The sequence below is a fragment of the Nymphaea colorata genome, chromosome 2 (genome assembly GCF_008831285.2).
Source record: "Nymphaea colorata isolate Beijing-Zhang1983 chromosome 2, ASM883128v2, whole genome shotgun sequence".
NCBI lineage: Eukaryota > Viridiplantae > Streptophyta > Magnoliopsida > Nymphaeales > Nymphaeaceae > Nymphaea > Nymphaea colorata.
In genome coordinates, this window is record NC_045139.1 from 14317424 (window position 1) to 14342322 (window position 24899).

Below are 24899 nucleotides of genomic sequence, written 5' to 3' on the forward strand. Positions count from 1 at the left end.
TATATTTAGGCTTGTATGATCTCCATTGACATGTATATAACATGTATACAAAAGCCAACGTAAAACCATTATTTGGACTCTCACAAGTGCATAAATAAAGTTATGGTTCCTAAGGTTCTATAGATGGGCTTTTCTTGTGTGGTTTCCTCTCCTACAGGCTTTCTTAGCACATAATAAAAAAGTCGTCCTCCACTTGGTACGAGTAATTAAGGGCGTTCGTGGATCGTCACCAGCAAAACCAGCTCGTTTCTAACTTTGCTTATGCCAAGTCGTTCTCAAGGGCTTGAGAGTACGGCCTTTGTTTGTGCAAAAAGAGCAACCAAAATTACCACTCAACTTTAATGTACAATTCAAAGATAAAAACACCAAGACATTCACCAAAAGTGAATTTCCATATATATGTAAAGATCCAATCCAACCTTCCGAAAAGTAATTCCCTCACACACAGCTAAGCATCGTTCGATATAATGTATCTTTGTAGAGATAAAGACGTCGAAAAGTCCACTAAGCTTTTGCACAAGCACGATACTAAAGAACATTTCAGCTTGCGTAAGCTCTTTTGTATACTTCTCACCAACCCAAAGCCGGTCGATTAGTTACCAATTTTTTTTTTATCTACTTTGATAGAGATTGATCTTCTAGTAACTAAAATGTGGTAGAAACGCGTTCATTTTGGTTTCTCTTTTTCTTTCTCCTGTTCTTTTTTCAAAGAAAGAAGCAAAATTAAGAAATGCTGCAATCCAAACTCAATAAGAAGAACTTCTACGTTAAAAGACCATCTGCAATTTTATACATTACGTTCGTTGCATCAATTATATTCGTTTAGACAAATGAACAAGGTTAAAGACAGCTAAGAATAATAACTTAAATTTCAGGAAAATGACACATCAACTAAACCCTAATGCTTCTCTACCTCCATGCACGAAGGTACAGCAATAATTTCCAACATTAAATAACTGGACGAGATGGCTTGATTTCTAGCCTGGAAGTTGTTATGGTCACATCTAGGGCCCGCGCGGAAAGCAGTTGAAAAGACATTTGCCTAGATAAGGACCTAATTCTTGTAGTGGGTGCCACTTGTTCTTTGAATTTGCGTGAATGACCAAAATGTGGATCAACTTGAAACCTTAGTAAGATAAGAAAAATATTGCCTTATTGAACCACATGCTTCTAGAACCTATGTTTGGTGCACACGTTTGTAGAATACATGTTTTAAAAGCACACTGTTTTTGTTCTAAAAAAGGATTTTCATATACGTTGTTCTTGTTTATATATATCTTAAGAACATGGGTTAAAAAACACAAGGTTGTTTTTATTAGACACCTTTTTAGTTAAATGAAGCCAAGAGTGACATATTTATTAGGGTGTGTTTGATAGACCTGAATTTAAGTTTTGATGTTTGGGTTTACTGATAAATCCAGGGTCTTAACAAACTTCAAATTTTATAACAAAGAGCAAAAATCTAGGCGTTTGAGATCCATTTTTCAGAGAGAGAGAGAGAGATTGCGAGGGAGTCAATCCACTGTAGTACCACGTCGTAGCTATTATGCGCAGTTGCTCACACCAACATCAAAAGTTTGTTTTATTACCCACAAATATTTGTATTAATTTTTAATTTTATAAACATAAGTGCCCCTTAAATTTTGAAAATTCAAGTAGCTGTATTACTTAGCCATAAATTTCTAACTCCACCATTGAGTCTTTCACTAGGGACATCAATGGATTGGATTCAGATCATATATATCTTTTACCATATCCAATTTTTTGGATATTCATATATTCAGATTTGGACTTGGATTCGAATTCAGATGAAAAAGAAAAACTTATACTCTAGCTGAATCCAACTTTAAAATCTACATCCAAATCCGATTTTTAAGTTATATTTAAATCCACTCTGAATTTTAAGTTGTAACCAAATCTGATTATAATCCTACTTTTAAGTTATATCCGAATCCAATTTATGACTTTTAAGCCATATGCAAATCTGACCCAAATCTAACTTTTGAATATTATCCAATTTGAAATGTAATTAGCTAAGTTTAAAAAATATGTATCTACATTCATAATTTGTATACTAGCCAAATATAACAAAATGAACGAAAACACATATTTTTGTAAATGTGTACAAACATTGGAGTAATGAGTAAATATTGAAGGAATGTATTCAAGTAACTACGAAGGTAATATATAGAAAAAATATACAGCAAACACCAAATGAACTATGAAACTCAATCTTAACATCACATTAATCCAAACTTGAGTGGTGATAATTGATCAAACTTCATTCTTTAGCACATGCAAATTTAAATTTTCAAAAATTGTACTTGGTTGTTGTTTGTTGATGCAACAAGAGACTAGACAAGTCATCAACAACTTCAATTAAAAAAAAAAACCCATATAGTATAAGTTTATAAAAATTTTCTTTTAATGCCTCCATTTGCCACAATGGATATGTTCTTTCTATTTGGATATATACTTCAATCATGTTGACACTATATTAAGGATAATGCTATCAAATTAACTTGTATTATGCAATGAAAGCAGATAAGTACAAAAGAATATATACCTCTAATTTATGATTCAGTTTCAATATATACAAATGCAAATGGTGTTTTCTCTTGAGGCAAAGTTGTAAGCAAATCGAAATCATCTAACAAAAGAATAAAATAAGCAACACAAAAATATGTTTAAAAGTATTAATAATAAGTAAATTACATTGAGCTTGATTTCAGTACCAATCTTGTGTACAAATCCAAGCCTCCACTGCCTTTGTGCCGAATCTACTTTTATATAAATTAATAATATGTTCACATGTGCTAAATGTTGACTCTAATGTAACAGTTGAAATAAAAATAACCAAACATTCCATTTTAGATAAGACTGAGTATTTAAGCGCATTGACTTTTTACCATATCAAAATTGTAATTGGATTATTTTTTCGATAAATAGGTTCTTCCAAATACAACTCCAAATCTGACTGTATGCATTGGTTCTATGATGATTATTCAATAAAGTCATCTGCTGCACTTGTTATGGGTTTCTTATGTACTTGTTATAGGTTTCATATGAGAAGAAAATTTAATGAAAGAAGTAAATCTAGATGCATCACTATCATTCTCAACATCAATAATATAACAAGTACCAGTAGACAGTCTTCAACACATAAACAACTTTATATTTTTCGTAAAGATCACAAAAATAGTTTTTAATTACAAAGACATATTCATATGCTTTATCTTTATAAAATTACTTATAATAAAACTCAATTATTTTCATCTTATAATGAAGATAAAAAAACCACTTCAACTGCTGAAATTAAGTTTCATATATCTCAATACTTGTCAAACTTTGTTTTCATCCTCAATGCCATATTTGATAGACAAATATATGAACTTAAACTCTTTTTTTCTATTTATATCATTCTCACAAAACTCTTTAAAGAACACATTAAAAGTTGAATACTTTATTGTAGAAATGACATTAGTAACATCTTAAAATATTTTAAAATGTATTAAATAATAGTGGTCTTCTTTCATTCGTCCTCAGCCAGTGTCAAATGATAGTGACGATCAAGTTCTTGAAAACGACTAAAAGCTTCTTTATATTGTAAAGCTACATCAAATATAAGAAATATTGAGTTTCATCTAATTGAAACATCAAGACATATTTTTTTTTCCACAAGTAACTTTGACATGACGCACTGCTCGATCAAAAATTTCACATCGAGCTAGATATGTTTTGATATATGTAATGTTTTCTCTGATCTTATCAATCACATCACTTATTTTCTTTGACATCATCTTGCACAACCAAATTAAGAACATGAACAACACATCTAACTTGAAAAAAAATTTCATTACAAACAAGTGTGTCCTTTTCAAGAAGCTACTCTATCAATTTTGTAACTATGATAACATTTGTCAAATAATTATCTAATGTAATTGAAAATAACTTGCGATCAATGTTCTATTTTAGTAAATAATCTTTGATGACTGATACAAGTTTTTCTCTTGTATGATATGTTTTAACCGTAACAAAGTTGAGAAATTTCTTTTTTATTTCTCAACTATTATCAATATAATATGTAGTCAAACATAAATAATCATGTTTGTGACAAGATGAAGTCCACATGTCAGATGTGAGACTAATCCTCTCATTAGTCTTGTCTAAAATATTATGTAATTTTGTCATTTCATCTTTATAAATGTGTATGCAATCTGATCTGATAGTGTTACATGATAATAATTTGAACTGTGGTTGTAATCATTTAATAAACTTTTGATTCTTTGAAAGTCTGAATGACTAACTATACAAAATAGATATTTATAAAGAATAATCATATTAACTAAATTAAGTCGGCTTTTATCTGAATCAAACTTGGAAGTGCCAACAATACATTTTTCATCATTGGTTTTTCCACTGAGACAAGATGTTGTTTGCCTAATTCTAAGTTATGCCTTTTAAGACATGCCTTTAAATGATTCTTTAAAATTGTAGTGTTTATCTTAATATTACAATTCATAGGTACTTTACAGTGTTGAAAAACAACATGTTGAATACCTATTTCATTTATTATCATGTTAAACTTTTTCCATACTGCTCATCTTAGTGACTTGGCCTTTATAAGAAACATGTAAGTTTTTATATTGTTAGTAGAGACAAAACTAAAAGCATTGGCAATAGATGTTACAGAATCAATATGCTGCAGATATAAAAATAGAAATAAATAAATGGATAATTAATGATAATTTCGAAAAAATTAAATAAAATATTTTACCAACTGGGGAGTTTGATGAGGCCTAATAGAAAGACAAACTTTATCGTATCATAAAGACCTACTACCATTCACAAAAAACAAAACCAAGTGTTCCAAGAATGGGATGCTAGTCAATACACAAGTTTCTTTCAATTTTTATGACAACCACTGAGAACTTTGGGTGGAATCACAAAATTAAAACTTAAGAAGCATAATCTAGTGATGAGCCGTTTAGGTTGCCAAAACATAATCTTATGAAGCATAATATAGTGATTTGTTTGAATATTGTTCATAATCTGATACATGAGAATATTGTTATTCTCTCGCCATACGACATATTTTCCAATCTTCTCCTTGGGTTGAGATCTTGAAAGAATATCCAGTAAATGAGAACAGTGTTATCCATATGTGCACTCTTATCGAACATTTTACATGCAGGGGTAGGAGAAATTTCATGTATAAATTTTTGGATTCATAAGAAATAAACCATGAGCTAGGGAGGTTTCAAGCCAAATTTTCTCGAACTATGAAATAATTCAGACAGTACAAAGGACAAAAAATCATAAAATTTTAGAACAAAGGTTTTTTGAAAAAAAAGAGTAATAGATTAAGACCTAACAAATGCACTTAACAGTTAGCAGCAGGAGAGAATATGAAAAAACATGAGTTGTAGATTCAAATAGTTCGAGAAAAACATTCTTAAACACCATTTGTACCAACAATCAAGAATGAATTTATCCATAAGCAAACAGGAACTAACAGGAACTGTGGGCATGCTCTCACAAATGCAGTTGCTATCAAATTTAATGATGTAAAAAAGCACAAATCCACAAACACGCACGACACAGAGGATAGAAGCTGTTGATGAAACTTAGTGTGCCTTGAGGTGCACAACTAAGACCTTTTCTCATTCTTATGAGAATGTTTAAAAGGTTAGAGGAAGCTTGAGTGAACACATCTTGAGACAGTTTGGAAGAAATACAAGCAAGAGAAGGGTAAAGATCCACAATTCATTGAAACAGAAACTTCTTGATGATTGTTTCTCAGTTTCTTTCTAAAGGCTCAGACTAGACCATGTGGTGCAGAAAAGGAAAAAAGGGGCCGATTGTCAACAAGGACTTGAGAAAAGTTGCCGTTCATTTTTCTGATCCAAATCTAGCTGTATCGAGCACAACTCCACAAGATCCAATTGTGTCGCAAAATTAAACATTTAGATTCAGATTAGGACAGGACATTGTTGGACCGACCCGCTTGCCATGAGCAGTTTTTCTTTCTTTTTCCGTTTTCCTCCACCAAAATCAAATGCCGACATTAGAGCAATTCAAAGTCATAATGCGGCTGGAGTTGGGTCGGGTCGATAAAATAAATAAATAAATAAAATCAAAAGTCGTCGCCGGGACGACCCCGAACTTCGTTTCCTGCTTTCTCCCTCACAAGTACCATTATCGTTATTTAAGCTAAAATTATTTTAAATTGATTTAAGAATAAAAATACAAGAAAATAAATAGACCTTTGGGAAAACCAAATCAACCAACAATGCATTTCTTCAGGTGCACCACACATGCAGTTATTTTCCGATACATGCTTATTAATTTCCGCCCACAATTAAAAGCAGAGAAAAAGGAAAAAAAAAAAAACCACACAGTTATCCAATAATTAGGCATCAGACCAAGGGCGTTTCAGGCATTGAACTTCACGGCCACGGAGTGTAATCGTGAGGCGGCAGAACGGGTGGGGGCGGCGGCGGACGCAGTGGGTCGCAGCTGACGGCTTGACAATCGACGGGGTGGCTGAGGAACGCCTCGCACTCCTCCTCTGACCGTTGGTACGGCCGATAGTGGATGCAGTTCTGCCGATCATTGCTCCGCGGCAGATTCAGGCACTTCTGCGGTGCGTCGCAGAAGTAATTGTAGGAGTAGGTGAAATTCCTGAGCCTCGGGAGCTCGCAGATGCTGGCGGGGATGACGCCGGAAAGTTTGTTGTGGGCCACGTTCAGCTGCTCCAGGTTCTTCAACTCCCCTAAGCTTTCCGGCAAGGATCCGACGAGCTCGTTGAACCCGACGTCCAGAACAGTTAGGTTCTTGAGGTAGCCGATCTCCTCGGGAATACAGGAACTCAAAGAGTTGTTGAGCAGCAAGATCTCCCTGAGCGAGGTCATCTTCCCTATGGACCTAGGCAAGCAACCCTTTATGCCGTTGTTGGCAAGTACCAGAACGGAAACGGCGGAGTTCCCGATATTTTTCGGGATCTTCATCTGGAACTTGTTATTGTTCACGAACAGCGCGTCCAGTTTGAGGTCGAAGAGCTTCGAGGGGAGACTTCCCTCGAAGCCATTGTAACGGATGTCGAGAAACTTGAGCGACGGGAGGTAGAGGACTACCTCCGGGAATTCGCCTGAAAGTAGGTTGTTGCTCACGTCGAGCTCGTAGAGCAAGGTCAGGTGAGCAAAGGACTCGGGGATGGTGCCGCAGAATCGATTGGAGTTTATGTGAAACAGCGCTAGATCGGTGAGCAGGCCTAGTTCTTCCGGCAACTCGCCACCGATGTCCTTGTGGTTCAGGTCTATGCCGGCCACGACTCTGGTGCAGTTGTCGTCGAGGGCCAGCGCGCAGAAGACGCCGGTGTAGTTGCAGACGTCCTCCCCAACCCAGGTGCTAGTAACCATTTTCGGATCGGAGTAGATGACCGACTTCCATGCCTGGAGGGCAATGTAGGCATTCATCAGGCGGAGATTGGGAAGGGCAGCCAGGGAAGCAAGTGGGAAGGTGAAGAGGAAGAAGAAGAAGAAGAAAGGCAGAAGAAGATGATGATGGGAAGAGGACGAGGACCCCATCCTGTTGGTGCAAGCACTTCGGTTTCTATTACTCGAAGGCTATGCACTGTGACTGCACGAAGAAGAAAGGAAGAGAGAGTGAGTACTGTTTTGAGTATGAACAGCAACATGTCCATTTGGTGTATATATAGAGAGAGAGGAAGATAGCTCTAAATTTCTAATTTAGAACACACCTACTACATCTTGTTTATTCTGCAGTAGTTAAACTTTATTGTTTATTGAATCGTCGGCAATTAGGTGGCTGATGAATGGTGACACTGTCTTTGAGCACAAAAGAGACTTGATTATTGAAGCAATATGGGAGATGCGAAACAGGATCCAGATCCAACTAGGGTTCAAATTGAAGTGAAGTAATTGATAAGGAGTCGGGTCTACCTGATGGGTTTGGAAAGACTGGATCAAATATCTCAAAGCTGTTCATATGTATATATTTCCTTTGTTAGACACGCTTTGAAGTGGTCCAGGAACAGGTGAACATGTGGGTTGAATTTTAGGACATAAAAACAAAAAGAAAGCGAAGCTTCGCATCGGTTGGCGGGTTTGGTACGAGTGGGACATTCTTTTTCCCTTGTTCTTGCCTTTCTCCTCGTTCACAGAACGAACGTTTTCTAAACAATCCGGGAATATTTTCTTCGTGGTTAATCTTTCACATCACGGTCACATTCCCGCTGATAAACTTATTTTCTAAGGATAACTAAAACTTGTGATTTTAAAACATCCACTAGGACGCGGTTGGGGGTGGAGCTAGAAAAATTATAGTTAAGGGAACCAGGTATAACCTTTGAAATTTTTAAAAAGCACTAATAAATAAATGAGAAAAGTTGCTCAAAATATTAATATAAAAATAAAAAAAATTTCCCACACGTGCCTCCACCCCTTAGTATGATAGAAAGTAATATAATAAATCATGAGCTTTGGTCTCATCATAAACATGAAAACAATTATCATCCTTGGATTTTTTGTCTTTAATTCAGGCTTGAAGAGGCGACCTAAAACTCTAGGAAGGTTCATCAGGGTCTCCTTAATCGACAACTTCAGAATTGCATTGTCTGTAAATAAAACTAAAATCCCATTTTAAATTTGATTATTTAGTCCACTCCAAGCGAAGCTTCATACTCCTTAATCTGGCTCGGCCCCTTTGAATTGGATCAGTGTCAGATAAAATTCAGTTTACAGATTCCTTCATTAATGGCTCCACGTTTTAAAGTTCCTGTTATTTCGAATATTTGTTGTATTTTTTCTTCTAGTTTTTTTTTTTTTGTAAATACAGTGTGACAATGTTTTATGCCAATTATTATTTATGACTGGTTCAGCTGAAGATCGAGCGGAATCGGCCAAGTCACTGAATCAGCAGCTTGCACATTCAGTTCATATTCCAATCAGGTAAGGCTGATATATACAAAGTTGATATCGTCGTATTCTTTAAAGTATTGCGATATTAACGAGAAAATGAAAAAAAAAAAGAAAAAGTAATGAAAAATTTGTGATATTTTGGAAAAAAAATGTTATCTATCGTGATATTTTAAGTTGTTTTTATTTCATTTTTGTTTCATTTTCTTCAACCTTTTGTTTCATTGTTTTATTTCGTCTTATTTTAGGTATTTAATTTGACCTCTTAGACATAATACACTATTTATTACTCTACCATTTTTCTCATTTTAACTATATACTTTTTTATGTCTTCTTATTAGTTTCTAATTTATTGAATTTGACCTAACATTTTGATTTTTTTAAAAACTCCAAGATTTTCCATAGATTTTTTTTTTTCCAAAAAAACAACTTTGCCAACAAATACCTGAAAAAAAAAAACCTTGCGGATAAGAAACCGGGAATAATATTTATAGCTATGGTACACATCACATCGTAAGCTACCTAGAATTAGAACCTAATTAAATTGTAAATCATGCATTAATTATGTGGAGTGGGTAAATATTGTCTGTTTAATCACCAACAATCATATCTCCGGTTTTATTGAAGTTCAACCAGCAAGTCCTTAATGGCGTCCGATCTTCTGTTCATTTTTGTTTGTTATCGTGGAATTTTTGATGGTCGATATTTCATTTGTCAACTTATATATATATATATATATATATATATATATATATATATATATATATAGAATACATTGACCTGTTCAAGCTCACACTGGCCGATATCCAGAGCAATGGAGCACCACGTGACGTTGCACGAGAGGAAAAGTCCTCACCAACCCATTCGTCACCAATTAATAATTATCTACAAGAAAGATCTATCAATTTTCAGGCTCACTTGTTGTTCATAAATTTAAAAATGAAAAAAAAAATAATTTTTTTCATCCCTAATCCAATTCTTGATCGTCGATCTTTATGAAATCAGTTCATTTTTAAAGATAAGTAAGCTATCACATCAGGATTTCGAGGTTCCTTCGGATCCAATTATTTCATCCAGATCCTGTTCCTAGTTTTAGAAAACTGATCCTCTCATTCTCACTGTTTGGTTGGAGGGTTTTCCCCTTTGTTTTTGTTATCGTGGCTACCAGCTACTCTAAATAATTGGATACAGTGATTTTAAAGTTCCCACATATCTAACATTCCTTATTACACTGTAGACAAATATGAATATTTTATATAGCAAGACTTTGGGCTACCGAGAAATTGTCTCTTTCATAATTTATTTAAGAAATTGTTCTTTTACTATTTCAAACGTAAAATTCAAAGACGGAAAGCTACTGATTCTTTAATCTGGTGGTGAAAATTTGTATGTAAAATTAGACAGACCCGGCCGTAAAACTGTGTCAACAAGGCTTTCAAAGTAACTAGAATGACAACAGTAACGATAGTAATAATAACAATGGAATGTCGATGCACTCTTCCTACTCCTTGAAGGCAGTGTGAATGTCGACTCATTCCATAGCAATGCCTTAAAATGGAACAATAGAGATAAAAGATAGAAAAAGATCCACAAACATTTTGGGCATGTTTGAATGCTTGGATAATAAGTCTATGAAGACGGGAAATCCACGAAACAAACATTATTGCAGAAACCCTAAGACTGTTTTCTTCAGGTTTAATACACGCCATTTCACAAGTTCTCAGGATTTTTTGTCTGCCATGAAAGGGTTCGATTGAAAATCCAGAGCTCCTTCTGAATTAGCCAACCAGTAGGCAATTAGACTTGCCTTTACATGCCTGCCATCCACCAAACCTCAAGTAAATTGGTTTAAAGTTTTTCCTTAGAAGCGTCATCAATATTCAGATTCGGAAAGTTGTCAACCAAATCCGAGACCATCTACATTCGTATATAAATGATTTACATTCCTAAGTAGGTAAAAAGTCACGCTTACATATTCCATGCCGAGACATGTCAGCAGCGAGACCCTAAGCTTCTTGCAACTTGATAAAAACTCTAGAACTTCTTTCTGCAAATAGCAGAATATCTGCTCAACAACACTTAGTTAGAAATAAGTGCAAAGTTATTCTATGTTTACATCCACCTAATCATATTTTTAATTGCCAATTAATTATTAGAATGTATCTTTTGAATGAAAATAACTAGAGTTTCATGAATTTTTTAAATTGTTGAATGACATTTACGTTCTCGAGCTCCAATGTAGGTTTAAATTAATGAGCAAGAGCACGATCCCCTTGATAGATGCACAAACTTTGAATCATCCAATTGTATCTTGGAGTATGCAAAGCAACATATAATCATGTCCAAGTTGCACAGTATTCGTGAAGTTAGCTTCCTTTCTAAGCTTTGTGAAGTCATTTCACAACATTACTTCAATCTCATTGAAGAAAGAAACTCCGCCATGAAAAAAAAAATTGAGAAAACCTTACCAAAATATGGATATATTTACTGAAAGCCTGGGGTCTTCGACTCTTAGTTATACCAATATCAATGAAAAAAAAACGAAAATGACGTTAAACACTCATCAATCATAAGGTGATGTTGCAATGTGGAGATGAACAGTTCAACATTTGCTTTGCATATTCTCATTTAGCCCTGCATCTTTTAAAAACAACCACTCTAGTCATTTTGTTCCAGAACTCTTCTTATTTGATATCACCTGCGCTCACAGGCTATATCAAGCAATCACACGGTAACGTTCCGCAAGTGGTTTAAATGTACCCCTTTGTAGAAACAGTGCCCAAGCCACTTGTCCTCCAAACGTTTTGGCCGTTGATTCCTTTAGATAGCAACAGAACGTCTGTTACAAGAACATGATGTTTAGTTCCAGTGTGACCCATCAATCAGTACACAGGAACGCAGCGTTTCGGGTGTCCCATATGTCACCATGGAGCACCTGGAATGGAACAAAGGCGTTCTTAAGGGATGTTCTGTTCAGCAATCAAACAACCTCTAGAGCATCAATTTTTCTCCAACTGCAGAGGCGTAAGGTTTCACTTCTGCAGAGGATTCATTAATCAGCTCTTTGCATGTATTTTGGCCGTTACTCCATTCTTTCACACAATTGTAGTATCCATATTATTCAATCAATTTGTACTTTCTGATCTGAGATCTTATGTCAAGACCTGACAATAGTTATACCCACCTTTTTCTTTTCTGTTGTTTGTTTCAAGCACGACATCGTTGATAAGAGTAAGCAGGTTCATCTGCCATCAATGTTTGACATGATGCTAGCAGCTTCTATCACTTAGTATCAGACATTTCTTCCACAACAGCGGTAAAAAAAAAAACAGTGTCTGATGGTCCTCAAAACCCTGGTCTTGATCCTACATCTTGGTTATCAAGTGATGAGTCGGATGATGCAGATAGACCTGGCGAGCTTGAAGCTCAGCAGAAACTGAAGCCCGACAAACTCTCTGAAGACTCACAAGTTCTGGACAATTTAGTCTTTGCGATAATGATACCAATGTGTGCATGTATCATAAATGAAAATGGGCCTTGGCATGATAATTTATGGCAGTGGTCTCAGCTTTCCAGTGGTTGAGCAAGCAATAGACACGAACCAGGCAGGTTATGATCATGGATTGGTTAAGCAATTAGGAGCTGGACTAACATTCTTGTCAAACAAGAAATTTGATGAACCACTACTTGAGACTTCAGAGTTCAGACAATACATATATTTTCATGGTAAAATTTTCTGACAAGATGCACGTTGGAAATAGATGATATCATAATACTGAAGAAATTGGTAATTCAAACAGGAACAGTGAAGATGCGCGTTATAATTCCAAGTGAATAGGTTAATAATATGCAACTGGTTTAGAGTTAATGGTGATTTAACAGCTGTTGAGAACATGACTGGACACTTGAAAAAATGAAAATGAAACCTTCCAAGAAGAGGCCAAAAGGTACACAGGTTCTGAATTGGTTGACTTTTCAAGATACATAAAGCTGCGTTTCATTAGCCTCCTTCTATCCTTTTTTTTTTTTTTTCAGTTCAGAATTGGTTGATCTAGCTAACGTGATATCTGAATACCAGAATCTCTTCGTGGAAGGGAATGAAAAGAGCAACATAACAGTTCACAGTTTATAATATCACGTCCACTTTTTATATATTATCATGTGATTTCATTCAGATTGCAGTGTGAGTTATGACTTGCAGCTGCAACTTTTAACTGGCTTATATCTAGTTGTCGCTATAAGCATTCACTAGGTCGCAGCATTTCATAGATTCTTCCCCAGGGGAAAAAGAATAGTAATGAGATCCTCCGAGTTTACCACCATCAAAACTTATCCAATTTTGCAGATCGCACGCAATACTTGTAATCAAGTACCAGTAATTAAAGAAACAAACAGGAGAAAAGGAAACCCCAAAATTATTCTGAAATTTCCGCAAGCAACAAGCTTATGATAATAAATAAAGCATAGGCTCCAACAAGGCAAAAACCCCAAAACCTTGGCACTCTAAACCTGAACCAAGCCACTACAAGCAATGACCCCATCAGACTCAACAACAGGAAGACAAAGGCAACAATAATATTTGAATTAAATATTAAATTGTAACCCTCAGGAAATTTTTGCACCGCCCCAAAAACCAGTGCTGAACCAAAACCAATAAGCATGTTGAACATAGGTCCTGCAAAACATCCCGCAATTGCCATGGCTGGCTGGCCAGCTTTTGCCACTGCAACATCAGCCACAAGGTCTCCAACTGAATTACCCCACGCTAATACTGTCAAACCTAAGAGAGCCGGAGGTAGATTTAGAATTATGCCCACTGCTGACAAACAACTTAAGAGCTCCCCAGCCACTAATGATATCCAAAGCACACTCATTGCGAAACTCATTAGAAGCAATAACTTTTGATCTATGTCTGGTGGTTCATCAGTTAAAAGATAGTAAAACGTACCAAGTATAAGGCATTGAAAAAGGACAACTAACCAAAGAGGAAAGTGAACATTTGGAACAAGAAATACTATGGGGTGGTGAAAAGGGATGAAAGAGCTCAACGAGTATAGAAGTGCAATTGGGCAAAGAACTATGTTCATAGAAGAGTAAAATCTGCTCCATTCTGCAGGCACTGTTGAAGGAATTGTAAGCTTCAGGATGGTGGAGACTGGAACCTCCCAGACGCTTGAAACCTGTTTTCAAGGAAAATATCACATAAAAGCTGATGAAAAGGACGCACAATTTCTACAGGTCCATTTCTCAGTTGCAAAAAAAGAAAAAGGAAAGCAAGCAAAAAGGAATGAATAGATTCCTTCTCCTTATAGAATTAAAGGTTTCTATGTAATCGCGGTGCAAGCAAAGCAACCAACTGAAATGACCCATTTGGATGATAAAGTACGAACTGGGCTTATAGCATGTTCACAACCAAAGCCTGCTCAAGGTTTCATTGCAAACTTTTTTAAATAACAAGGTACCAAAAAGAAAAAAATCTTCCAACAACCCAACCAGTTTCCCAATCGTAGAACGCTTGAAAAGCAAACTGTATAGTGTGTGGCATTGCCTCAGTGGCTCAGTGCAAGTATCTTCTTAGGCCTTTTCAATTCAAAGGAATGGGAAACAATCAGAAATAAAATTAAAAGGAAAAGGAAGGTGGGGAATTAAGACAAAGCCTGCACCCAGCTATTTCCTGGGCTGAAAGATACATAAAAAGGGCTCCAGAAAACAATTCATCATTAAGAGTGAGATCCCTCAACATGGGATATAACAGCCATTTCCAACTGAAAATGGCTGAATCTGTGTGAGGTGCAATCATCGTGATCTATTTGGGACAGATAAAGCAAAATATTAAAAAATTAATAATAAGAGGAAAAAATTGCTTCACCTTTCTGAGATTGATGAAAGCCCAATCAAGGTTTTCTTTGTCCTCAGATTTTCTAATGAAACCTCCAACATCATGTTTAGAGTCTTTACATCCATTGCTCATAGACTCATCAAATTCCTTATCATGAACAAGGAGTTCAACGTGCTGCTTTTGGTCATGACTATCCAAACTTATTACTTTCTCCTCATCCTTCCCCTCTCCATCTGTTGCCAAATCCATCCAGATAACGACAGCAACAAACAACAAGTATAAGCCAATGAGTCCAATGGCTTGCCACAGGAAAACTGAGCCAGTGAGGTACATATAGAACATTCCAGAGGTAGCAATTAAGTAAAAGAATCCATCTCGGAAGAACTGTGAGGGTCGAACTGCAAAGGGGGCAGCATATAGAGCCACTATGCCAAAGACAAACCCAGAAACAAACGCCCCAGCACTGAGGACAGCACCGAGTCCAAGACGAGGTCGGTCCACACGGAGGGCAGCAGCACTAGCAAAGGCATCAGGTGCACCATTGCCAAGGGCGAGGAGTGTGACACCTGCCATGGAGGGTGAGAGCCGGAGGACTGAGGCAAGGCGGGTGACAGTGGTGGAAAAGTGGAGGCTAGCAGTCTGGATAAGGAAGTAGAAGTGGAAGAGGATAATGAGGGCAAATACTGGGACAGAGACGGCAAGCGACTGATGGAATCTGCAAAAATGGAGGGTGAAGTAGTTGAAGAGGGAGTCTGAGGAGCAGTAAGCAAGGGAAAAGTTACATCTCTCTTGTGATGGAACTTGAAGAATAGAGGAACAATTGTCTGTGGGTTGCGAATAAACAGGCTTGGGAATCACTATTAAAAATACTAAGGCAAATGAAAATATGGCAGTGGTGGTGGTCATGGCTACTGCAAAGAAGGGAGTAGCGGTGTCCTTGTCCCTCGTCACACTCCTTTGCAAATGAGCAATGAAAAGCTTATGCTATGATCATCCAAGGAACATGTTGAGAAAACCAGGCATGACGAATGAGACTGGTTCCTTGATGTGACAATTGATTAGTTCCAAAGGAATGATAAACATTGTGCCTTCTGGTTCAGGGATCCAACATGGTACTTGCTTGTTGATTTTATGTTCTCAAAGTGCTGAAACTCAACTCAAATAAAGTCCACCTGCTACTAATTTTCGAGGAGGCTTAATAACTCAAGCTCAACTTGAACCTTTAACAGCTTCCTCATCCACTACAGCTTGCACTCGATATTGAAAATAAATCACAGGTCAAATCACCTGAAACAGTAAGTTCTTATTGAAGTGAGAACAAGAACACTTTCCCAAGATGAGAAGCAGCACAATAGTTAACATTCATTATTTGTCATGCTCAATTTATTAGTACAGAGGAAAACAAAAAACATGCTTACGAAAGTTTTGCAATCTATCAAAAATTATCCATCTCATATTTTTGTTGACACATTTTAGATAACTATGCTCAAATTTGTAATGCTTCCTTAAAATGCATATTAATCACAACGCATTCTTTGTTTTGCTTAAAATTTTAGTTTTGTTGGAAGTTTTAGCATGTGACCTCCAATTAGGAAAAAGGGATAACAAACTGGTGTACTCTACAAAAATCATCGTAACTACATAGGCTCGCTTACTATTGTGAGCTAGTGAGACTCAATTAAAATGAACTGAATTTTGTAAATTGCAATCAAGTAATTCTTCTTCCCTGTTTCATTTACTAGTCAAGGCTGGCGGAGAAACCCTCATGGTATATAAAGAAGATGCTGTTCAGCAATGGCTAATACTAACTAAAACTGGACCATATTTGGAGAACGCGACGATCAATGTGCCAATAGGGACGCTGATCATGGCCAGTGAAGAGAAAAAAAAAATCAAAATCAAACCAACCTCGTTGTCCTTTTCTGCTATTAAGTCTGCAGAACATTACCACTTCTCCTCTTACATACAGAAGAAGGATGGACCAACCTCAACAAGCCATTTCTCTCACTTAAATTTGCATTCCAATAGTTTTCCTTCATATTTGGATCGTAAAACTCAAACAAGATGTTAACTAAGTTGCAGTGGGCATTTGATAGTTTTCTCTTGCATACGATCACGAAAATATAAACTACACCGACATCAAGAGCTAAGTGGAAGAAAACATTAAATTAGCAATTGAAACCAGCCCATAAGATCTCAACGATCAAGCAAGACATTCCCGGAATCGAGATTAAAAAAAAAAAAAACTAGTCCACCGTTCAATCTACTCCAAAAGCAAAAGAAAAATGCCTACAACTTAATCTACGCCCATTCCAAATAATAGAAAGAGAGAGAGAGAGAGATATTTCACCACCACGAAGAAGAGGGATCTCCACCCTCAATCAAGCGGCCGGCCTAGTTCGGCTAGTTTTCCGCGGGGAGCGGGCCGAAAGAGCGAGAGAGAGGAAGATGCTGGGAAGGGGGATACCGCCCGTTTCCTTTTCATTGTTTGTGAGAATTTCCATCTAGGGGCTTATCGTGTTGGGTCCTGCCGATTTTTCCACTCTTTCTCCTCTGCACTGCCTGTAGACAATGTCGTCCATCTTTTTTATTCTTTTTCCAAATCAACATTCTAAAACGACTCTCCGTGTCTTCTGCTGATCATATACATACTACTGCGATCGCCTAAGTGCGTCGCTGTTCCCAAACCCATTATTAATTAAACAAATCTACCATTGATAAGTCAAGAATCACATTCAAATATTTTCAATAATATATTTTCAGAATGTAATTGGAGAAAGATTATGCAATTCCGTTGCACGTACGAGCGGGCAACGGGTTGGGCCGGGTATACCCGAATAGCGACCTGAAAGGACCCGACAAGAGTTGCTTATATATATTTACAAGCATTGTCATTCTTTGCACTTTTCAAGTTTCTTTTTCCGATGTTAAAAAAACCATTCCTTTTGGCAAAAGTTTAGACTATGATGAACTCTCAGATGATAAAACTTTTTTTTTTAATAATTTTGTAAGATTGACGCTTTTTTTTTTCAATGTTAATTGTTTCAAGAAAGGAAGAGAGACTCAAAAAGAAAGTTTTGCCTACTGCAGAAAAATAAAGTCTTGCAAAAGATCAGTAGAGTGGCAAAACTTTTACCTGTTACTCAAACGCACAAAATAAGAGTCCCTCCCGTTTTTAGTGTTATAAAGAAAATAATCAAACAGCAACCTGTTGTTGCTCTTAAGAATTAAGAGGCTTTAATAAAAGTTAAAAATCATCAATACACTATTTTAACAACACTTTCTTTGTAACAGTATCTAAATCATTAGTATTAAACAGATTTTAACTAATAAATTTAGCCACAACGATAAAAATTGAAACGAGTTGGTTGAAAGGAACGGTGCATTTGTCGATGGCAATGGCATAGCGATGAACGTCTCCCTTCCACTCTCCAAGAAATCCACGGTCCAGAACAAGCCTCATAATAAGCAAAGCAAGGCGCCTCTACGCTATCGCGACGCGAGAAAACACTTCCTCCCCTTTACCCTTGCTTTCGACGGAGTCGGAAGCGGAAGGCACTCGAAGGGAAAGGGTGCCAAAATGGAGGGTGGGGCTGCAGGTGACGCGCAGGGAGGTGAATCTCCTGCAGTACAGGCAAGAGTATCGCTCAAGGACGAAGGAAATCGGTTCTTCAAGGCTGGTAACTACCTCAAGGCCGCTGCCCTCTACACGCAGGCCATCAAGGCCGACCCCTCGAATGCTACACTCTACAGGTACTCGACAAAGACACCATCATTTTGTTTCCCTCGAAATCGATGCTGGATGCTCTACACCTCTTCTTTTCTTGTAGTTGATACTTGGGATTTTGATGCCAAGTTCGTTTTTGCAGAAAATTACAATGTTCGCTGTTTTTTTGTTTTTAATTGTTTTGCGGATTTTTTGGCCTTCAATCGAGATTCCAACACTATTTCTTTTCTTTCCTCTTCCGAAAGTAACGATCTTGATAGGTTTCGGGTTTTTGTTTTGATGCCCCACGTCTTGGGCTGTTTATTCGCATTGATCTAGTTCCTGATATGGTGTCATATAGTGATGCTTGACTTTTTCTATGATAAGTGGCATTTCATTGCTTCCTTTTTAGGCCTTTGTCAGCTTTAGATTGACAGTCATTATAGCTTCTGCATTGCTGATTGTCATCCCTGGAACTGGAAATTGCAATTTAATAATTTGTAGTTACTTTCTGTAGTTTCTTCATTTTCAAAGTTTAGTAACAGAAGCGGAGTTTATTCCTCGATGGCTTACCGAAATAAGTTCTATGTTGCTTTGTGGAGAACAAAGTTAAGAGACTGTTTCTTAAATTCATTTCATGGGCTTGCTAAATACTTGAATGAGTTGGCCGACTCATAAGGATCAAGACTATGGATGCAACTTGCAGTTCCTTCTCCCTGTCAAAATGATGTGCTTGAATTTTAACGGGCGATGTCATATATGCGTGATCTTATGCAACCAAAACGACTTTTCGAAATCTTTCTATTAGCATCTCTTTTTATTTCTTAAGAATTGTTCCTTTATCTGAATATTTGTCACAATAATAAGGACAAATGTTTTTTGGATATTCATACTTCTGAAAGTTATCGTCTTTACTATTTGGTACTTAGATGTAATGACAAAACAATGCCCTGTCATGTCTACCTTTCTAAGTATCATGTGGGTTACATACATTACCATCTGTGTGGTTCTCGTTTGTGCTCATCAAATTCTTTTTCCTGATTGTATTTTACACAGTAACCGTGCTGCAGCATTTTTGAACCTTGTTAAGCTTAATAAGGCACTTGCAGATGCAGAAATGACAATTAAATTAAATCCCCAGTGGGAAAAGGTATTAATAACTTTTTCCTACCTTTTGGTTTCGAATCATACAACTTGTTGCAAATTAATAAGATTTAGACCTGGCAGAGTTTGACAGTTTGTGGTTTTGTGATCATAGGGGTATTTCAGAAAAGGATGTGTTTTAGAGGCAATGGAACATTATGACGATGTATGTTAAAACTTACCTATGATCGTCAATTTCAGTTTGTGTTATCAAATGATTAACGCATATGGTTTTCATGTTGAATTTAAAGGCTGTGGCATCCTTTCGGATTGCATTGCAACACAATCCACAAAACACTGAGGTGTCAACAAAAGTTAAACGTCTAACACAGTTAGCAAGAGACAGAAAACGAGCTCAAGAAAGGCAAGATATGAGGTCAAACGTTGATGTCCGAAAGTCTCTGGATCCTATCAAGGCTGAACTGGTGAGTTTCTTGAACTACCCTTGTTCAAGAAGCTCCATGTATGTTATAACTTAAGAGCCTATTTGTTGCATATATATTGCTTCAATCTAGTAGTCATGCTACTTAACCAAATTATGTAGTTGTATATTTTCTTGTTCATTGTACCCAGTCAACTTATGTGGTCACATGCTTACATCCAAGAAAATTGTATGTTCTTAGTCCCTATCACAATAACAGTACAGAATATTTGGAAGAATAGTCTAGTAAAATTGGCCTTTGTCCCCTTATCTTATTTTTGCATTTGGTGGGATGTTGATAGCCAATAACCTCTGAAAAGTTGGTTTGTCAAAAGATTCAAAACTGAAGTTTTAACTTTTAACTAGCATGTGAAAAAAAATACTCATGGTGTTGTTTTTCATGCCTGGAGCAGTAAAAGTTTTAGGTCTCCTCATTTTGGTTGTTGTGCTTGGACTCATGGTCATTGGGCATGATATCTGACATCCACTGGTGCTTAGGTAAAAAGTAAAATTTTGTAAATAGTAAAATTTGTCCTACTTTGTGTGTATGTTTGCAGTTCGATGGGCACTGCTGAGGACATACACCTGCAAAGAGTAGAAATTTGTAACTGATAGTGGTAGCGCAAGTAAATGTCTATCTGTCAGTATGAGGGCATTGAAGGAAACTGCACAAGACGTACATCCACAAAGATTGAAAATTTAGAACTGGTAGCTGAAATACCATCCATGTCAAATCAATCATTATAAAACCATAAATGGGGCTTCTCTTGACAGACATCACTCATCAGATATCTGTGTAACAAACCGTTTTTTGGTCTGCTATCGCTAATGTCCTGCAAGAGGCATATGGTTTGTAAGGGTTTCTGAGACAGGAATATCTGAGGCTTTACAGAAGATTGTAAAAATTTAATAGAGTTTGACCAGATCTGTCACATACTTCCCATCTGAAATGCAATGAAATGGAAAGGGCTGGAGCTGGGTTCCATTCAGAGTTCTTTATTGTCTTTCATATCCTTTTGCCAATCCGTTTCTGTTTATGAGGTAGAATTGTAGTTACAATACCGAAAAGAAATGTTGGATTTGGGCAGTTCTATGTCATTGAGTCCTTACTTATTTCTATGATACTACAATGGTAGTGTTTTGGCTGTCCTAATCTCTTGGCTGGACAGATTTTGCATGTTCTCAAGAGTGTGACTCGTTCCTTAGGACCCTGTGAACTTGTCACTAGCACACTGGACTACTTGCCAGTAGCAGGTTTTTCTTTGACCTCCTTGGCTTTCCAATGTGCTTTTAAGCTATCATGGTCATCGACTGCTTACTACGGAATATCTTGTGTCACATGCATATGCCTGTTTGGGTGCTAACTTGTGTATATGCTATGGGGGATTGGCTGGGGGGTGCTGCTTTAGTGTGGCAAACTTCATAAGAAGAAGAGAAGAAGAACAGCACCTGGCTGCTGCTGGAGGAGTGGCTCCAAAGTTGATGGATAGGGGCAGAAAAAAAGAAAAATGCATTGGGGTTTCATGAGTTGGACTTTTTCTTTTGTACTTTTGTACTTCTCTTTCATTACAATTTCCAAAGGGACTCATTTTTCAGTTCACGAAGATTTATTTCTTTTACTTTTTTGCATTTAAATTTCACCTTTATTACACTTTACAAGAGAGGCTAAGCCTTATTTTACAATTTACAAAAAGATTCTTTTAAATCAACATGCCCCATATCCATTTCCTGTTCACTTTGCATTGAGGTACAGCATCAGATTCCAGAGTGTAAGTCGTTTTCTCCTTTGAAGGTTCCAACTGAAGAAAATTATGAGGAAATCTTATCTTTATTTGCACACATGCACATCCTTATGTATACTTTGTGTCTGTGCATGTGTCCTCTACAACTTTGTTCCCCTTCTCCATTGTGATCTGGATGTTAAAAATTATATATCTTCAATGGTCTGTGAAACTGATGAATTGACTCATATTTATGATTTTTCAGGGTGAAAAGTTCCCTACCCCAGAGCCTTGTGAAGAAGTTTTCTCTTTTATTGTTGACATTATGGAGTCAGCAATAAAGGCATGGCATAACACTGCAAAAGTGGACGCAAGGGTCAACTTTTTGTTTGATAAGGAGAAATCACTGCCCGAGAAGTATGCACCAGTTGTGAATGTTGACAAGGTATGCATACCTTTCTTGTTACCTTTCTTTTTTATTCCCACATGTTGGCTTTTACATTGCAATGGAATTCTACTGGTATATTTAACAGTAGTTGGAGATTATGTTTGGCTTTGAAAATCAGTTGGACTGATCCTTCTTTTTTTCTCCTGATATCATGTGTCCAGCCTGTATAAACCTGTTCACTGATTCTCATTGAAGTGTATGATCATACAGTTATTTGGTTTAACAAACATAATGTTTGATGGGCATAAATGATCAATTGTTCACTTGAGTTCAATTGAAAATTTATTTCTACTTCAGAGCTCATGGAACTTGTTGAGAAAACCCATCCAGTGAAAAGCATATGGAAAACAAATGTGGCCATGTCTCCTTCCATTTTTCCTTGTAGAGTTGCTTCTCTCAAAGGATTGAAATGCTATACCGTTCCAAGCTTTTTCTATAAAGTGGCATCATAAGAGTGCAAAATCATGTGGCAAGGCTATCATTGTCATTTTCAATTACCTTGATTTTGATGCCACAGGAGTTGGTCTATGTTTTCTTGCATTCCTTGTCTGGAGTGGCAGATTACTGTTTGATGAAAAAATCTGATTTTTCTGACGTACAATTTGTTTGTGAACTGGAGTCCTTGATTATTGGCTGTTCTCATTCTTCTCGCTAGGCTTTTGAATCACCAGACACTGTAACACAATGTGCTGCCTTTCTAAGACAATATGCTGTGGAAACAAGTTCCAAAGCTGCTTGTTTGGTGGTGGCTAAGTCAATCATTTCTTTTCCTCAGGTACTTGCCTTGTTTCCTTGTCTTTCATCTTCTATAAAATATTGCCCATCAGGCCCAATTTTTGTCTATCATTGATTTTATATTAAATACAATATTATGTTTCTCTGTAGTTTATTGTTGGTGTAAACGACTTCCAGATATCTTTCTACTTCTTTAATAACCATATTGGTATCATTGGAATTAATAATCTGTATCTTTTGTTCCGGAGACGACTGGCGCGTTCTTTAAGTTCTGCTGAATAGCAGCTAGGTTGTTGATTCTGCATCTAGCAGTACATGCTCTCATTTTCAGTTTTTCATCTATTTGACTTGAGGATTTGATATGGTATGTATGTTTGGTATTCACTTCTTCAAATATCTCTTTATCAGGTCTGGAAAGGGCAAGGGTCAAGAAAATGGAAACATGGGCAGAATGATGGTTTTTTCGTTCAGTTTGAATCATCTGCACTACGAAAACTGTGGTTTATTTCCAGTACAACAGAGAAAGGGCTCACATTGTGTAGGTATAACTCTCTCTCCCTCTCTCTAGGCAGCCAATCTTAAATACTTTGTTTCATGCCCTATTGCAACTGTTGCCTGTCTAATGGACATTTCACATTCGTAATATCTTTTGCCCGATTGGTTCTTTTTGTTGTGCCCCTGATACGGATGATAGAGAAAAATGACTTGGGAAAATTTGAAAGGAGTAAATTCCTGCAGAACTAATGAATCTAATTTATCAATAATACATTGAAAAAGAGTTTATAAATGGGTACACTCTTAATGTGAGTCTTATGCTTGACTGCTGACGATTTTTTTTTTTTAGCTATTCATCTCCATGATTCTATCTTTTCTTGCATTAATGCAGCAACCCAGAAGCTTTGGACTTGGATGCCCATGCTGTTCTTCCACCCCTTTTCAGATAGCTTGTGCTAGTGAAGCACTGTGGCAGTTAGGCGTTGTTTCATTCTGCATCTGCTGTTGATTTGAGTTGGGTTTTCTGCTTCTATTGAAAAACGGAGCAAACTCTGCCAGAGACAAGCTGTTCATGGAGCTTCATTTGTGTTGATGTACAAGCATCTTAAGGTTCGGCTTCTCAGGAATTTTGCCTCCCTATTGATAAAGTGGTGATGGTCCCCTAGAAGTATCACATGCTTGGAAGTTTGAGAGTTTGACAAACAGATTTCTCTTTTTTCTGGTAGTATTTGTCAGCCTGTTATTTGATCAGTATTCTGCCTGTCAAAGGGGTGGTGTAAGAACAGTGCATTTCTGCACACTAGTGACCTTTTTTCCCTTTCCTTGGTAGGAGATCTTTTTATAGTTTAGTCCACTCGTACCAGTTTTGAGGTGAGCGAGTGTGTGGTTATCACATAGGTTTTCATGTTAGAGAAGCCTTGTGATACGTTATCTAAGTAATGGATGTCTATGTTTACTGGAGATCCATAGATCGAATCTCCATCAGTTCAGTTCTGTGGGCGGCATTTGCCTTGTGGAAAAGTAGCGGGTATGTGTTTTAGAAGTTTGTTACCCCTTTAAGCATTGCCGAAAATTGTTGACTTTAACCAAAGTGCGGCTTGTGTGGTTAGTAACTGGCCGTTTATGGTTCTGAGAGTGTTTTCTCTTGGTTGCATTGTTTCTGTAATTGCAAGGGCTCGACAGTTCATCGTTGGTTGAAGTAAACTTCTTCATTATCTTGTTTTCATTAGATAAAAACAATTTGTTCTCAATTTTCTAAATGTTCTTTGGAGCGTACTCACAATTCACAAATATGTTTGTTTGCTCAGGAAATTTCGACAATTCAAAATTCTTAAAAGTATATAAAAAATAATAGAGAAATTTATGAAGTATGAGTTTTTACTATTTTTCTTACACAAATATTGATAAAAATTCAATGCGAATTATAATGAGAAACTGGCCCTAAGTTGCTGT

The 24899-nt window shown here is 36.8% G+C and overlaps 3 protein-coding genes across 4 annotated transcripts; 1 reads left to right on the plus strand and 2 right to left on the minus strand.

The window, feature by feature from the left end:
* Nucleotides 1-6285: 6285 nt before the first annotated feature.
* On the minus strand, nt 6286-7691 carry LOC116248307 (leucine-rich repeat extensin-like protein 4). Its single transcript, XM_031621032.2, has one exon. It carries the CDS (start codon nt 7587-7589, stop codon nt 6450-6452), a length of 1140 nt encoding a protein of 379 aa, XP_031476892.1. The 5' UTR covers nt 7590-7691; the 3' UTR covers nt 6286-6449.
* Nucleotides 7692-13318: 5627 nt separating this feature from the next.
* Nucleotides 13319-17396, minus strand: LOC116249104 (cation/calcium exchanger 5). 2 transcript variants are annotated; one of them, XM_031622242.2, is made up of 3 exons: nt 17132-17396; nt 14809-16065; nt 13319-14119 (listed from the first exon to the last, which is right to left on the minus strand). In XM_031622242.2, exons 2-3 carry the CDS (start codon nt 15682-15684, stop codon nt 13355-13357), a joined length of 1641 nt encoding a protein of 546 aa, XP_031478102.1. In that variant the 5' UTR covers nt 15685-16065; nt 17132-17396; the 3' UTR covers nt 13319-13354. The 2 variants fall into 2 exon arrangements, with proteins under 2 accessions (XP_031478102.1, XP_031478101.1); XM_031622241.2 differs by having other exon boundaries at nt 17129-17396.
* Nucleotides 17397-18273: 877 nt separating this feature from the next.
* On the plus strand, nt 18274-24576 carry LOC116249300 (uncharacterized). The gene is made up of 8 exons (XM_031622529.2): nt 18274-18531; nt 19541-19634; nt 19743-19793; nt 19879-20052; nt 22035-22214; nt 22873-22992; nt 23361-23494; nt 23839-24576. Exons 1-8 carry the CDS (start codon nt 18359-18361, stop codon nt 23894-23896), a joined length of 984 nt encoding a protein of 327 aa, XP_031478389.1. The 5' UTR covers nt 18274-18358; the 3' UTR covers nt 23897-24576.
* The last annotated feature ends 323 nt before the right edge of the window (nt 24577-24899 follow it).

What these genes read in the sequence shown, in the direction of transcription:
- LOC116249104 (XM_031622242.2), bottom strand. Translation starts at nt 15,684, where the DNA reads ATGACCACCACCACTGCCATATTTTCATTTGCCTTAGTATTTTTAATA. An exon ending in CTTTCATCAATCTCAGAAAG is followed by an intron (nt 14,120 to 14,808) that starts GTGAAGCAATTT and finishes CCTTGAAAACAG; the next exon opens with GTTTCAAGCGTCTGGGAGGT.
- LOC116249300 (XM_031622529.2), top strand. Translation starts at nt 18,359, where the DNA reads ATGGAGGGTGGGGCTGCAGGTGACGCGCAGGGAGGTGAATCTCCTGCA. An exon ending in TCGAATGCTACACTCTACAG is followed by an intron (nt 18,532 to 19,540) that starts GTACTCGACAAA and finishes TATTTTACACAG; the next exon opens with TAACCGTGCTGCAGCATTTT. An exon ending in TAAATCCCCAGTGGGAAAAG is followed by an intron (nt 19,635 to 19,742) that starts GTATTAATAACT and finishes TTGTGATCATAG; the next exon opens with GGGTATTTCAGAAAAGGATG.
- LOC116248307 (XM_031621032.2), bottom strand. Translation starts at nt 7,589, where the DNA reads ATGGGGTCCTCGTCCTCTTCCCATCATCATCTTCTTCTGCCTTTCTTC.